Here is a 16,709-nt window from a genome sequence, read left to right as displayed (position 1 = left end):
TATTTATTTATGTATAACTAGGTGGTATGGTACACTTGAAAAAACACACCTTAATTAGTTGGAATTGTTTTTTACTGCGTCAGTAGGCATACTGCCACTTTCATTTCATTTTCTTTTTCTTAGCAAATTTGTTTAATTATTTCCAAATCCCTTCCCCTTTCCATCTTTCTCCATAACCATTAAATCTACTTCCATAACCAACAAAGTATGATAAATTTCATGCTTCACTAAATTCAAATTATTTTTAGGCTGATATTCTTTTCGGTCAAAAATAGTGAGAAATAGTATCTGCATTAAAAATCATTCAAATCGGTATTCACCATCTCTTCGAAATATCGGGATTGACAAATTCATCGCTTAAATTTAACTCGATTTCAATTCAAAAAGCGCTTTGGGTTGGAGTTGTTTTGGCGTACAGTTAGGAAGACGAGTCAGTCGTGCTGCATTCGGATTTCTGCGAACAAGTTAAGGGAGATTATGATCGGATTTAAACGTTCCGCGTGGTTGAGATCGTTAATCCGAGTTGGGTTCTTCAGAACGCAAGGCTTCCGGGGTCTTAAATTGTGAATGCGTGTATCGCGGTTAAACAATTGGTAAGGGTTGGTTTGCAGGGCGTATCAGGATCAACTACGAGAAGATGAATTGACGATTAGGACGTTCTTAGCCGCTATAACCAACTTATTGTTTGGAGGAGAAAATTAATTTTTGAGAATCGATTTAAAAACCAAAATCCACCGAGTCTAGGGCTAAGACTTTATAGCTCTGTTTACAAAATATGAATTTATTTCCTAATTTAATTTTATTTTCAATTTATTTAATTTTTTATTTATGCTATTTCATTTATTTAATTTCTAGTCATTTTGAAACTCCCCTAATTTATTTATTTTTCAACAGGTCATTTGGAGTTGTGGGCATGTCTATTGCCACGATTATCGGCACGAAAAAATTTTTGCTCACGAGAAAAACACGAAAGTTGATCATAATCACCAATCCCTTTAGAATCGACCTTATTACTCTTTACTACTGTTTAGAGTTATTTTATTGTGGGGATTATTTTTATTTGGTGGTTTTAACGCCCATCATGTATTATATTTTTAAACACAATTATCAAATACAAAATAGTTAATTCAACTTAATTAAATTACCCTAGAACATGTTATGATTAGGGTAAACTATCAAAATAGTCAATTTTGTTTGTCTCAGGTTACTTTTTAGTCACTTATGTTGTTGTGTTGTAACATTTTAGTCACTAAGCCGTTAATTGTCGTTAACGGTGTAACGGTAAACTAATGTGGCACGTTAAATCATCATTTTAAACAAAAAGTTTAAATTATACAATTGGTCCCTATATATTTTTTTATTTTGAACAATTTAATTTTTTTCTTTTATGTTCTTTTAACTCTTTTGTTTTTCCATTCTCTTCCGTTTCTCCCTCTGTTTCCCCCCTTCTCCATATCTTTTATATTCTTTTAACTTTATTTTTATTATTCTTTTATGTTCCCTTCTCCTTTCTCCATATTTTAATAGTGCTTTCAAGAGTTACCTCAAATGATTTTTGTGCAACCAGACCCTTAAATCCATCATATGGTTAAATGCTACACATTAACAAGTAATCTTTAGTTGATTGTTTGACATAGTTTGCATATTCCGCATGTTTGAAATCCCAATTCTTTGAATTAATTATTAGATCATTCAAGCGAAACAACTTTGCATATGCTTCATATTTGAAATCTCATTTCTTTGAATTAATTATGTGGAAAATAGAGATGGAGAAAGGAGGAAAACAAAAGGAAGAAGCAAAAGAGAATGGGAAATAAAAAAAAAAGTTAAAAGAATATAAAAGAAAAATTAAAATGCACAAAATGAAAAATATTGGGACCAATTATATAATTTAACCTAAAAATTTTGTTTGAGATGATAATTTAATGTACCACGTCACTTACCGTTAATGGCAATTAATGACTTAGTGACTAAAATGTAACATTTCAAACATAAGTGACTAAAATGTAACATGCGATAAACAAAATGATTATTTTAATAATTTACCTTTATTATTAAAAATTTTTCAATAATATTAAAAAATAATTTCATTAAAAAAACTACTATTTTATTTTCATTTACATTGATTGCTTTATATGAAAATTTATATTATACAAATTTTAATTTAATTTACTTTTACTAATTAGAGGGTTATGGATAGTTTTAAGTATTGTAACAAAAAAAATTAAGACTCGTAATCTGCACTCATATTAAAGGAAATAGAAAAACTATATTATTTATTCAAGAATTAAACTTACTACCATTCTACCCCTGCACGAGAAGAGTTAGATTTATTCAAGAATTTAGCCTCAACTTGTAATTTCGGTTTTAATGTTTATAAAGAAATCGGAGTAAATACAATTCTTAGTTCTCAAACTTGACAATTAAATCCATTTTAATATATAAATTTAACAACTAAATTTAGTTAACTTAATTTCCATTAACAAACCTTATAAAACTTTTATATTATCCAATTTCAAGATTATATAAACTTAATTATCAAGTTGATATACCAAACCCCCCCAAAAAAAAAAGCAAATATTAAGGTGGACTAAATTACCAATTTTGTTCCCCTCAAAGTTGGTTAAATTTAAAGCCATTAAAAGCTTGCTTGCTCTTCTTGGCAAGGAAAGAAGAATGAGTAAAAAACAATAGCAATAATATAATAAAGAAGGAATATAGATTTTGCAAATGCTGAATTGTTGGAAACACGCGGAGAAATCAGACATGTTGCATTCCATATTTCTTCTATCAATTTCTGGGTAACTCTTTTTTATCTTTCCAATTCAATCTGTTCAATTTCATTTCGGGTATAATTAAATCCCAAACAAAATATAGCGAATTTTACTGATTAATCGCTGCAGTTTCTTTTGTTGATTATGAACGCTATGAATTTCATCATCAATTCCACCATGAAGCTTCCCTCAACACTCCTAAACCTCAGAAACGCTTTGTTTTTGGGGTCCCGACATCGGTTTAATCTTCCTTGTTGTGAAGATAAGCTTTTCTACAAGAGCAAAGCTTCTCTATTGAATTTCAGTAAAAACTCTCAATTCCACGACTACCCTTCTCGATTCGTAGGATTTCAACGTGTTATCAACAATGCCCAGAAGTTTAATTGTTTACCAAGTTCCGTTTTTGCCCGACCTAGGGCGGTTCCGATGCCTAACGGTTTCTCTGTTCAAGCCGTGGTAGCATCAAAGGTAAGAGACCTCTCAACATCTGTCGAAACAGGTATAAACGACAAGAATTTCGAAAGAATTCACGTGCAAAACGGAATTAATGTGAAGACGCTTGTTGAAAGAATTGACACTGATAAGAACCTTGTAGGAGGAGAAAATCCTCTAACTGAAGATGGAAACAACGTGAAGAACATTGGGGAGGGTTTGGGAAATGGAAAAAATGGAGTTTCAATTGATAGTGCCATTGAAAAGGAGGCATGGGATTTATTGAGAGATTCAGTTGTGTCGTATTGTGGGTTCCCTGTTGGTACAGTGGCTGCAAATGATCCAGGTGATAAACAGCCTTTGAATTACGACCAGGTCTTCATTCGTGATTTTGTGCCTTCAGCTTTGGCTTTTTTGCTTAAAGGTGAAGGAGAGATTGTCAAGAATTTTCTCCTCCATACTTTGCAGTTGCAGGTATACATACTCGCTTAAGGTATATTGTATAACTTTGTAGCAGCATTAGTAGTGCATTTCCTTTTTTGGTGTGACTAGTCATTGATTGTTTGATATCCATTTGTTTATTTGTGTATTATTTATCATTCAGATAGCCTAAGTACTTGTTTTGTTGATGTATCATCATTTGTCATTGATTATCTTTATGGTTTGGTGGCTTGGTCCTTTCCCAACATTGTGTAAAAACAAATCCAATGCACATATTCACCATAAAGTTGGCGAATTGTGCTTTTAGGTTCCTTTCAATCATTGTAGGACTTTGGGCATTTATTGCTTAATGTAATCAATTTCATGCCTCTTTTCTCCGTGCTGGTAGTTTCAGACACATCGAATTTCAATCCAGAGGTGGATATGGGTTTGCTATGTACTATGTAGGTTGAACATTTCCTTGTCAGTTTGCAAAATTAAACCTTTAAAACTTAACCAACTATTTTGTTGTCTTTGATCTAGAGTTGGGAGAAAACTGTGGACTGCTATAGTCCTGGACAGGGTTTGATGCCAGCCAGTTTTAAGGTTAGAACTGTACCAATTGATGACAATAAGTTTGAGGAAGTTCTAGATCCAGATTTTGGAGAATCAGCTATTGGTCGTGTTGCACCAGTGGACTCCGGTTAGTTTATTGCAACTTTGTAGACCATTTACTATAACAACTTGCTAGTTAATACGAGGATGTTGAATCATTCAGCTTTAGCATTCATGATGCTTTTGTACCTTGAAGTTCACATGTGATTCTTTTTTTTTTTTTCCTTTTCGAAGTTATTGCTCAAAGAAAACTGATTGACTTAGTTCATTGAATTGACACTCAAGAGGGAAAATTGATAAAGTGAGTTTATTGAATTGACTTCTTTGATAGGGTTATGGTGGATTATATTGTTGAGGGCATATGGGAAAATCACTGGTGATTATTCATTGCAAGAGAGAGTGGATGTTCAAACGGGAATGAAGCTGATCCTCAACTTGTGTTTAGCTGATGGATTTGATATGTTTCCTTCTCTGTTAGTCACTGATGGATCCTGCATGATAGATAGAAGGATGGGTATTCATGGTCATCCCCTTGAGATCCAAGTGAGTTCATTGCTAGAAGTTTTAAAGTTTCCGAACAAAAAACAGCCAAAAAGGTTGCTTTATGTTGCTCTTGTTAATCATATCGGATTTAACCTGATCTCAAAAAGTTAGGTTGCTGTTTTATCTGTAACCTCTAAAAAGGATGCTATATTAACTTTTTTAGACCATAATTGCTTTCTGTTTTCTTTACTCATTATCTTAATTTGCACATGGTTTCTCATCCTGCCTCATTTTTAACAGAGGCTTTCGTTTGCCCTTTCTATGTTGAAATTGTTGTCCTAATTGTCACATGCTTGGTCCACAGGCTTTGTTTTATGCTGCTCTACGTTCTTCTCGTGAGATTCTCTCAGTAAATGAGGGTTCCAAGAATTTGGTGAGGACTATAAACAATAGACTGAATGCACTATCATTCCACATCAGAGAATACTATTGGGTTGACATGAAAAAGATCAATGAGATATACCGTTATAAGACAGAAGAGTACTCCATGGATGCTACCAACAAATTCAATATTTATCCAGAGCAAATTCCTTCCTGGCTTATGGATTGGGTACCTGAAGAAGGTGGATATCTAATTGGCAATTTACAGCCAGCTCACATGGATTTTAGGTTCTTCACACTTGGGAACCTCTGGTCCATTGTTTCATCACTGGGCACTCCAAAACAGAATGAAGGTATTCTCAACTTAATTGAAAACAAATGGGATGACATTGTGGGGCATATGCCTCTCAAGATATGCTATCCTGCAGTAGAGAATGAAGAGTGGCGCATAATTACGGGCAGTGACCCAAAGAATACGTGAGGGCCTCTCTCTTTATCATGAAGACTTTCCTCTCTCTCTCTCTCTATATGTGTGTGTGTGTGTGTGTGTGTGTCATCCTACATATTATCTATTGACGCTGGTGTGCTTGATGAACTTATGCAGCCCTTGGTCATATCATAATGGTGGATCTTGGCCAACACTTCTCTGGCAGGTAAGCTTGAATTTTCTTGGAGTTTGGAATACCCTTTGTCAAGAATGGCCTCTTTTCTGTTTCAAATATCCAACTTTGTTCTATGATGCTTGTTTGAATACCTTGAATTAGTTAATGTGGTTCTACGCTCGCTCTAAATCTTAAATTACTCTTTCAGTTTACTTTGGCATGTGTCAAGATGGGCAGATTAGAACTAGCCCAAAAGGCCATAGCTTTGGCAGAGAAGAGGCTTTCAAGAGACCATTGGCCTGAATATTATGACACCCGAAGTGGGAAGTTTATCGGAAAGCAATCTCGACTTTACCAGACATGGACCATTGCTGGTTTCCTGACCTCTAAAATGATGGTGGAGAACCCAGAGATGTCTTCCTTGTTATTCTGGGGGGAGGACTACGAGCTTCTTGAGATCTGCGTTTGTGCACTTAGCAAAAGCGGCCGGGTAAAATGTTCTCGTGGTGCTGCTAAATCTCAGATACTCGTGTAATTGAACACCATTATATGGAAGGTGGAGAGCCTTGTTACTGTACAGCTACAAGTTTAGGGCAGAGTAAGATTTTGTGTCTGATAAGCAATTTTCAATACTTATCAACATACAGGTTTGTATTACAAACTAGTTTAGCATATGTTATTTTTTCCGATCAATCATGGAAGTTGATTGGCACTGAAAGTATAAAATTTTCTCCCATATATTGGGCCCTTGGATGACCAATTTATTGCATGTTTCTTACTGGCCATTGATTTTTCTTGTGCTTTCTAATTGAAAGAATTCAATAGGCAAAGGGTCGTCCCACTCCATCAATAAATTCCCAGAGCTATGTTTTCATAATTGGTTATGGTCGAAAAATAAGATTATTGGAATATAATAGTACTTTAGCATATTAGTGAATATGGTATTTGGTTGGCGAAATGCAAAAGGACCTAAAAGCGCATCTATTAAATTATCTCGATAGAATTTACTATACAAAGGCTGAAGCTTATAATATTTTATTTTATACCTTTATTTAGTAAATTAATTTCAAATAAATAAACTGTATCAGAGAACTTTTTAATCAAAATGACCGGAAAGAAAGAAGAAAAGTACGTGTCTATTTTATTATTAAACCAGTGATTGGTATTGTTACTATTGCAACAATTAAGCGCGCTTAAACACGCATTTTTCTCCAATTTAATGGTGGAGAAGAGTTATCTATGAGTTACCAAAATATATACGATAACAAAAAATGTTGAATAGAATAAGTACGTATTGCTTAATGATGAAAAATCAAATTGATTTTTTAAATATTATATTCAAAATAAAATATTTAATTTGTATCCAAAATTATACAATATCATTTTAATAAGTCTAAAATTATGAAATAAATAATTTTAAAATTAAAATTTATTATCATCAAACGACATAAATATATACAATATTAAAAAAGTCAATCTAGTTATTGCTCACGTAAGGGCTAAATATTTCAAAATGGTTATATAAAGGTCTAACATTTACAAAAATGCTCAAATAGATGCTAAACCTTTCAAAAATGATTAGAAAAGGGCCAAATCTTTTGAAAAGTGCATAAATAAAAATCATATATCATGCTACAAGTTATGTTTTTATTATTTTATTTTATTTTCAAGCAATATTTGATTCAACTATCATGTGTTTTTTTCTAAGCACGCCAACATTCATCTAATTTTTACTACAAACTAAGTTGAAGTGCATGAAAAGTCTTTATTTGAGCACTTTTGTAATGGTTAAGTCCTCATATGACTATTTTGAAATGTTTTGATCCTTATCTAAGCTACCCCTAAAATGTTAAGCCCTAATTTGAACATTTAATCATACATTTTCATACTTAAATTCAAAAAAATTATTATTATTATTTTTAAACAATGAAAAGGTGATATGGGAGGGTTGAGCCTGAACCTTTTTTTTTTTTTTGAAATCAGGCTTTAGCTCGACTTAGTCCAATTTAGGTATGAACACATTTTATGGTAATAAAATCTCCCCAAAGTTATAAAATCTATCCGTTAAGTGCATATTGAATTGAATTTAAGCAAATTTTTAAATTTAATTTGGATAAATTATAAAATTAATTATAAATTATATAAAATATCATATTAACATAATTTAAAAATATTTTAATCCTTTTAGAGTTTGTATCATAATTGACACTTTCTTTTTTGAATTTTAATATTTTTCATAAATTTTAAAAAATTAAATGAATTTTAATTAGTTTTATTTTTAAATTTTGGAAAGGAATTTAAACAATAATTTTTTAAACATTTATGAATTTATATTAAAATGGGAAGTAAAATCAAATTTTATTTTATTTTATAAATTTTTTTGTAGTTTGAAAGTGTAAGGATTGAAATGAGAAAGATAAACATTAAGAGCTAAAAGAGAGTTATTTCAATAGTAAAATTGGATGGAGTCTGAAGACTTTTAAATAATAAAATCTCAAAATTAAAATGTAGAGGTTAAATTTTAAATTTAAAAAATTAGAGGGGGTTTTGAGGAATTAAAAGAAGTTGCGCTTGCGCAAGGCAGCCAGTGGAGGAAGCTGCCCTAAAGTAAAAGGAAGAAAAAACGTGACTTTGTAATTTGTATTACTCCGACACAAAGACCCGTCACTGGGTTGGGTTGGGTTGGGTTGGGTTTGGTTTGGTTTGTGTTTGGTTGTGTACTATTAACACCCTAAGAAACGTAAGTACTATAAATATCGACTGGGTGTTGAGATCATTTTACACAGATCAGAAGATTCCCATAGATTTTCCCCGCCAAAAGATCCATCACTCCACCCCCACCTCCCCCCAGTACAGGGAAATGACAAAACGTAAGCCCACCACTGCCCCCGCCACCAACGACCCTCCTCACCTGCAACCTGGTTCCCAAGTGGAGATCAGTTCCAACGACCCTGGGTTCCGTGGTTCATGGTACACCGGCGTCATCATCAAGCGCCCTTCTTCTAAAAAGCCCAACAAATTCCTAGTCCAATACACCCACCTCTTCGAGGACGAGGCTGGTACTACACCCTTGAAGGAAACCATCGACGCTGTGGATATACGCCCTCTGGCCCCTCGAGAGTCGACCAGAAAGTTCAAGTTCAGTGAAGAGGTGGATGCTTATTACAATGACGGATGGTGGGAAGGGGTGATTACTAAGGAGTTGGAGAATGGTAATTTTCATGTTTACTTCAAGAGGTCCAAAGAGCAGTTGGAGTTTGGAGAGGAGCAGTTGAGACTTCATAGAGAGTGGATTAATGGGTCTTGGACGCCACCATTGGCTGGAGATGAGCAAGTTAAGGAGGTAAAATTCTTTTGGGTATTTCTTGTTTCTTACTATTTCACTATTCTTTCGTAATTGAGTTTTTTTGTAGTAATTCTTATTCCTTTAGGTTTCTTCAGATAAAAAATTTGCTAGAAATTGGGATTTATGATTTATTTATTTGAATGTAAAGTAGTTCAGAATGTTTGTAAACTGATATATGTTATTTTGCGAGTTCTGCATATATTTTAAGTCTTATATTGTTCAAATGCTCCATTTGTTGTAGGTTATTAGGAGTATTAAAGTAATAGGTTGTCTGTTTGAGGATCTAAGTATATCACGTGCTGAAGATAAACTTTAATAAATATGCTCTTTGAATTAGATAGATATCCTGGTTTCAGAAAACTGGTACTGCTATTCAATATTCTTGATGATGACTTATTTTACTGATTGAATGTCTAAACTTGGAAGTCATTATATGAATTTGTTTCTCAAAATTGTTTGTAATATATGTTACCTTAGGTGTTCTAGATTGTTTGTACTTTTTGAGTAACAATTGATGGATTCCTAATTAACAATAAAATAAATGGAAAAAAAATCAAGTCTGACAGAGCAGTGACCGAAGCAAAGATGAAATTTAACAAAGTTGTCACCCAAGAGAAGTTGAAGCGTGATAATGCAGCAAGCAAAAAAAAGTCAAAGTCTGTTTTAGCTGGGAGCGGAGAGAAATTGGGGTCTGGGAAAATAACAATGGATAAAATTTTTTGTAAGGGAGCACATGTTGAGGTAACCAGTGATGAAGATGGTTTTGAAGGTGCTTGGTTCGCCGGAACTATTGTTAAAGTAGTGGGGAAAGGCAGGTACCTAGTTCAGTATGAGAGCTTGAGAACTGACGATGACACTGATTTCTTAAAGGAGGAGTTTGATGATCTGCACATTAGACCTTGTCCACCAGAAATTGTTATGGCTGATCGGTTCCAAAAGCTTGATGAAGTTGACGCTTTCTACAATGATGGCTGGTGGGTGGGTGTGATTTCTAAGGTTCTTTCGGATTCAAAGTATGAAGTCTATTTTAAGGCTACCAAGGAGGAAATGAAGTTTGAGCACTCTGAGTTAAGGCTACATCAGGACTGGATTAATGGGAAATGGGTTGCAGCTTTCCAGGTATGACACTATCCCTTTTCAATATCATTTTAGATATGTGTTCTTGAATGGTGTTTGCATGACGTTTGCTTGAGAAATCAAAAACACAATCCATCTTTTTCTCGACTTGCTAAGTTCTGTATGCATTTGTTGTGCAAGCATGGATTCAGGCCTTTAGTTCCTGAATCTTTATCAACTGCTTAAAACTTTGATTTGTTAAAATCACATTCCTTTATTTTCTAAACATCTGTATTTTAGAAATTCTTGAATGAATGCATGAGAGGCTAAGAGCGATATGCATGATTACATTATCACAAGGGGAAAAAATGAAAGATGTGTGATTAAACACAAGTTGTCAATTAACAAGTACATGCTTGCTAATCAAATGATGGAAACTTGTTTGTTGTGTGCACTAGAATAGGGCCAAGGCTAAGGGTGGTGAATAAAAAACTCCTCCTTGGAGGAATCTATGGTGGAAAAAGCTAATGAAGGTTTTTTAGGAGACTTCATACCTCAAAAGAATAGTAGACAAACTTTTCTACTTGCTCCATTTCTCTTTCTCAATGGCTTTTATATAGTAAGCATTACGTTGTTTAAAAAGGAAAATTTAATAAAATTGCAGACTTATAGGAGCTAAATTGTTAGCAAGAATAGTTTCAAATTTGCATAGATTAGGCTTGGTCAAATTCTATCCTATTGATCACTTGAGTATGGCTTTTAGTTTCACTTATAAAATTGCAGACTTTTAGTTTCTTTTAAAAACTGAGGAGAGAGACATGAAATAGATTATGTTTCTTGCTGGTAGGCGGAAGGACCAACTGATTGGCCATAGGGCCATCTTGTTGTAGGATTTGGCTTTACATAGAATTTGGTGAGAGCTTTGGTGGAATGTGGAGTAGCCAGTTTGTTACTGCCTTGATTTTGCTAGGAGTTGTTGAAACTCCACTAGCTGAAATAATATGCCCCAAGTATGCCACCTGTTTAGCTCCAAATGTGAGTGATGAGCACGTAAGAGTTCCAAGGCTTTCTTAATGTGCTGGAGGTGTTCCTCCCAAAACTTGTATGCTAAAATGCTGCCAAAGAAAACGAGTACAATTTTTTGTAGATAGAGTTGAAATACCTCATTCATCAATGCTTTGTAGGTTGAAGGGACATTTGTCAATCCCAGTGGCATGATTGAGAATTTGAACTGATCATGGTGGGTGTAAAAGACAGTCTTTTGGTTCACTCTAATTCGATGATAACTTGATTTGAGGTCAAGTTGGTGAAGATTCAATCTTATGTGGTTCATCTAGTAGCTATTCTACTACCGAATTAGAAATTTAACTTTGACACCTGAAATTAGAAATTTATCTTTGACACTTTGGGTATTCGATTCTCTTTATGCAAAATTTCCTCGCACCATCTTGATTTTGAAAGAGAGGATTGATGAAGAGAATGGAGATTTACAGGGCTGGATAATTCCTTGGCTCAACATTTCAATGTATTGCTTTTCAATTTCACCCTTCTAGAGATGTGGTTAGTGATAAGAGCAAGCTCCCACAGGGCCTGCTCCTAGAAGCATGCATATCTTGTGGTCACATGCTCAAATTGGAGGAGCTCCAATAGGCTCTTGGAATAAATCTGAAAATTCTACTAACAAGTCTTCAAATTCGTAAATTGTATTTGTGTCTCTTAGTGTATGAATCCCAAGATGGATTTTTTATGGCAAGCCATGGAAAATCACATTCTTCATTTAACTCAAGTTCCATGGTTAGAGAAGAAAAATCCCATAATATTGAACCTAATATCTCCAACCATTTTGCCCCCCAAACAACATCAAACCAATCTAGTGAAATGAAAAAATAAATCAGCAGTGAGAATGTTGGGCTAGTTTGAAGTTTATCAACTTACAAACCCCCAAGCTAGTTATTTTTGCACCATTTGCCACTTTCATACCTACACTTCTGTTGATTGGAAGTCCCAATATCTTGGTTGCATTTTCACTTTGCTGACAATTTCATTGTTTTTGAATGTCGAACTCTAGTGATTGCATGAAGGGAGATTCTCTCATTAGAGTTTGGATTATGTTTATCTAGGTCCCAATCTTTTATTTCCAGCTTATAAAGTCTTTTGCACTGATGCCCAAAGGTGTAGGATTCATCATGATTGAAACGCAATCCTTTGGCCTTGCGTTCTGCCATTTTAGCGCATGTCAAGCGCTTGTTGCTACTCTTGCTTGAGATTGAGATTGAGATTGATTTTGCTCCCGCTGGACTTGCCATTTGCATTGCAGGAAGCAGTGTGAAGGAAGCCTTTGATGATATCTAAATCTTGGCTAGTTGTTGTTTATATTTGATTGGACAACTCTTCTAGACGTCCTTTTGTTTTCTGTATGTGTGTGTCCATTGTTGTCTTCCATTTGGGATCTCCCATGACAACTGGTAGCACTGAGAGCAGTTTGTTCTATGCTCAGAACAGAATTGAGTCACAGGATGGTGAACAGGAAAATCTTTCTCTAAGAGGGTGAATGTACTCTTGTTGGTGTTGCCTTCCTTCTTGGAGGAACCTATGGAGGAAAGAGCTAATGAAGGCTCTTTAGAGGGAACTGTTTGACCTCAAAAGAATAATTGACATAAGAGCTAATGAAGGCTCTTTAGAGGGAACTGTTTGACCTCAAAAGAATAATTGACATACTTTCTCCATTTCCCTTTCTTGATGGCCTTTATGTAGTATGCGATACATCGTTTAAAAAAAACACTAATAAAATTGCAGAATTATAAGAGATAAATTGCTAGCAGAATAGTATCAGATTTGCTTTGATTCTTGCTCTGCCAATTATGCCATTTGTTTTGGCAGATTTTATGCTGTTTATTTTCTATTGAAGACTTGATCAACAAATGCATCCTTAACATTTGTTTCATCTTTTGTACATGGTTAGCAGTTGGAATGTAGCTCTCATACCGTGTCTTATGCAACACTCATTTCTTTCTTCCAAGTTTTAATTTGACTCTTAAACAGTAAATGGATTGCACCAATTATGGAAGCACAAGCTTGTACTGATTTTTAATTGATTGTGATTTGTTTCTACTCAGGCATTGAAGTCATAAGTACTGCAGAAGGGAGAGGTGTCAACAATACTCATGCTTGGGGCCTTTTGGTCAGAACCAAAGTAAAGCCAAATCTTTTCTGGTTTCCAGCTATTGCATTTGGTGCTGGTGAATGCTTCTGTAACCAGTTTTAGGCATTCTTTAGAGACTTAAAGTTACCTTAACAAGCAAAGTTGAACTTAGTAGAACTTACTTAAACGTCAATTTGTATGAATGGCATACCACATGCCTAGTCTTTTCTATGAAGGATTAATAATGATGCATTACTTTTATCCCACATTGTGTGTGTGGCTTGCTTCATGACATCTATGATGGTAGTGAAACTCAAATCAAATCATGGAGGTCGTTCAAGCATTAAAATAAGACTTGTCTATCTCAATTTAAAGGTGGCATTACGTTTAAAAGCTGTATTTTATTCAACAATATTATTATGGGTGAGCTTCACGTGAGTTTATTAAATTATTAGTAAATTTATGTTTTGATTACTAAAAGTTACAAAAGGGTTATTAAATTGTTCGAAAGTTTTTATTTAAATTATTAGGTTGTTAAAATTATTATCATATGGTTTTTTATTGGCACGGTCTATACCGATCAAAAGTTTTTTTTTTGTTTTCTTTCACAATTTTTTTCCATGTAACAACTTAGAAAGTCATAAATTTGTAAATTAAAATCTAACATTTTCTTTTCGATCTTTGACATTGATCATTAAATTGATTTAGATCTAAGATATGTTTCTAGTCGTCAATGGGTATTAATCCATCGTATCAATCGTCAAATTAGACTTTAAAAAATAAAATTTAACATCTTAGTGACTTAGCTAAAATTTTCAAATAATTCAGTGATTTAAATGAAAATTTTAAATAGTTTAATGACCATTGTGTAATTTTTAAAGTTGAGTGATCAAAACGTAAATTTAATAATAGTTATAATTTACCTAATATTAAATATTAAATGGATTTTTTTTTTTGAATTTTGTTGTTAAAATCATACTTTGAAAATCCAAACCAAGAATCTAAAAGATTCAAGAACTAACCAAGTATTAGTAGTCAAATTATGCGTTCTCTTTGCCTCACATATGACTAACTTAACAGTATACAAAGAAGAAACTGAAACATAGAGGCATGTCATGGGAAACGGAGCATTTTTTTTCACTTACAAAGGCATTTGGTTACACTACCATTCCAGCTGATTGAAGCAACAACACAACACATTTTCTGAAACTATGCAGTACCATAAAATAAAATCATTTTTTTTATTGATTGCTAATAATGATATTTAGTACATTAAGGCTTTCTTCTGTTGGGAATTGAAAAAGGACTCTAGACTTCCTTCACTTCCACAGCTCCATTCACTTGTTTCTCTTCATCCTTACCCTTAGAACCCTTAACTTGTTCACCTTCAATCTCAAAAGCTGATACAGGGAAAGTCCTAAACAGCCCTGAAGGGGTCTTGAAAGTGATCTTCCCAGTGGGAGGATCATCCACTTGGATATCACTCAGTGTGATCCAAACCAAAAGCTCTTTGGTCTTCACCCCAGTCAGCTTCTTGATCTTGCCTTTCTCAACGACAGCCGTGACTTCAGTTGCATAGGAAACCAGCTTCCCTATCTTTTCGAACTTGTGGGTGATGCTCTTCTTTTGTTTGAGCCACACGAAACCTGTGTCCTTCACGTACCCACATTCTTCGATGTCTCTAAGTGGCAAAAGCCCCCTTGGCATGCCTACTTCCTCCAACAAAAACTTGGATTTCTCTTGGCATATCTCATCTCCATGGTAAATCTCTGATGCACTCGCTTTTATCTCTTCTGTCACAAGAGACATGTTTTCTTTCTTTCTTTAACCTTTGTCGTTCGAGAAAGATGGATTTGTTCAAGACAAATGGGGTCCTGATATAGTTGTTAAGCTATTTGTTCACCCTTGTGAGTACAAAAATATTTCCATAATGCCATTGTGGCAAAGCTTTATAGGCTGTGCGTGGTGTCTGGACACAGTGGTTTGGTGGGTCGAGGCTGGATTGGGTTTAGCCATCACCTTTAGGTGAACTAACAGGTGAGAGCGGTAAAAGGGGCTAAGATTCTGCCTAGCTACCATCTGTATGTATTTATGATACAGTTGGGAGATTTATTGCATAAATTTATGGGAGGAGAAAAAAAAAGAGATAAAGAGTCGGGTGTTTGGAAGGGGTTAATTTCCAATAGGAATGTGCCAAGTGTTTGAGGTAGGTGGGAATTCATTTATTAGAGTACCATATCAAGCTGTATATGATTAGGTTGCTTAACCCATTTTTAAAAGGTTGTATACAAAAGGTGAAATCTATGTTTCGTAGAAATCAAAATCAAAATATAAATAATGGAAATGTGGTAGTGGTTGAAGCCTGCTTATAAAATTAACTACTAATCTATTATGGGTGCTTGATGAAACTTGAACATTCATACATGTTGGGGCTTTATTTGCTGGATTGCATAAGATTAGGACAAAACTTTGCCACTTTCAGCATGTATCACGAATAAGTGTTACGTGAGATACATTACATTTTAAAAGAAAATTAGAAACCCTAAACCGATTTCAGTCAAGGGATGAACTCTGAAAACCAATTAACATGACAAATAGTTTTTGTTAAGAGCTTCATTAAAAAAAAACTCCAAACGAAATTATCCATGTAAAAGAAAAAAAAATGGAGGAGAGTAAATAATATATCAACAGGAGGAAGGGGCAGCCATTAATAACTTTGTCTGGCAGTTGTGAAGGGTGTAGGTTAAGTTATAGATGGGAAGTCGCCATGCCTGTGTACCAAGGTGTGAGAAAATTATGTTGTTGGAGTGGCCCTCCCATCACCAGATTGTATGGCATTAGCATTGAACCAGTAAGAAGTTTTAGTTCACACGGCCTAACTATCATAAATATAGGTACTAATTAATAAATAATTATTTATATAAAATCTGGCATAAATTGCTCCCACCAAGATTCATGCAAGCTATGTTTCTGCTCTTTTTATTCCAACTACTTTAGCCCATGTATTTATAATGCTCTACTGAATAATAGGTCAAATACAAAAAACACCATCTTTGAGTGATTATTATCAGCACCTTTAAGCATGAAATTTATCCGAATGATTCAGTACTTGATAGAAGAAAACTCAGCAGGAATATTGCTTTCATATATTCCTTTATAAACATGCGCGAATGCTTAATCTAAAAGGTCACATTTATAAGCAATGCTTCATCTATAAATATTGCACTACGTACTTGAGGTAATGGTCAAAGGAGGGAAGAAGTTACGCAAATGGGCAATTTTTTTTACAATGGTAATATACTATTTTGCAAGCAAATAACAATGAGAAAAGAAATCCAAAATTTGTGAGATTTCAATGGCATGGATTCAATACGAAAAGCAATCATATATGACAGTAATTAATGCAAGGGTAATAAGTTCCAATGGGACTTACGCTGAAATCCATGCCACTAATTTTA

General features: G+C 34.2%; 3 protein-coding genes across 4 annotated transcripts; 2 read left to right on the top strand and 1 right to left on the bottom strand.

The window, feature by feature from the left end:
- Window positions 1–2,619: 2,619 nt before the first annotated feature.
- Window positions 2,620–6,467, top strand: LOC105783826 (alkaline/neutral invertase A, mitochondrial). Of its 2 annotated transcripts, XM_012609499.2 has the most exons (7): window positions 2,620–2,801; window positions 2,904–3,680; window positions 4,170–4,329; window positions 4,573–4,784; window positions 5,089–5,582; window positions 5,710–5,758; window positions 5,916–6,467. In XM_012609499.2, the coding sequence occupies exons 2-7, from the start codon at window positions 2,919–2,921 to the stop codon at window positions 6,240–6,242; spliced, it is 2,004 nt and encodes a 667-aa protein (XP_012464953.1). In that variant the 5' UTR covers window positions 2,620–2,801; window positions 2,904–2,918; the 3' UTR covers window positions 6,243–6,467. The 2 variants fall into 2 exon arrangements, with proteins under 2 accessions (XP_012464953.1, XP_012464952.1); XM_012609498.2 differs by having other exon boundaries at window positions 2,620–3,680.
- Window positions 6,468–8,485: 2,018 nt separating this feature from the next.
- LOC105783256 (protein AGENET DOMAIN (AGD)-CONTAINING P1) lies at window positions 8,486–13,517 on the top strand. Its single transcript, XM_012608600.2, has 3 exons — window positions 8,486–9,050; window positions 9,612–10,172; window positions 13,226–13,517. The coding sequence occupies exons 1-3, from the start codon at window positions 8,568–8,570 to the stop codon at window positions 13,238–13,240; spliced, it is 1,059 nt and encodes a 352-aa protein (XP_012464054.1). The 5' UTR covers window positions 8,486–8,567; the 3' UTR covers window positions 13,241–13,517.
- Window positions 13,518–14,364: 847 nt separating this feature from the next.
- LOC105783545 (uncharacterized) lies at window positions 14,365–15,117 on the bottom strand. Its single transcript, XM_012609069.2, has one exon. It carries the CDS (start codon window positions 15,058–15,060, stop codon window positions 14,560–14,562), a length of 501 nt encoding a protein of 166 aa, XP_012464523.1. The 5' UTR covers window positions 15,061–15,117; the 3' UTR covers window positions 14,365–14,559.
- Window positions 15,118–16,709: the final 1,592 nt, after the last annotated feature.

Source organism: Gossypium raimondii, chromosome 13 (assembly GCF_025698545.1).
Source record: "Gossypium raimondii isolate GPD5lz chromosome 13, ASM2569854v1, whole genome shotgun sequence".
Taxonomy (NCBI): Eukaryota; Viridiplantae; Streptophyta; class Magnoliopsida; order Malvales; family Malvaceae; genus Gossypium; species Gossypium raimondii.
Note: the sequence above shows the minus strand (reverse complement) of the source record. Positions and strands in the feature narration are given on the sequence as shown.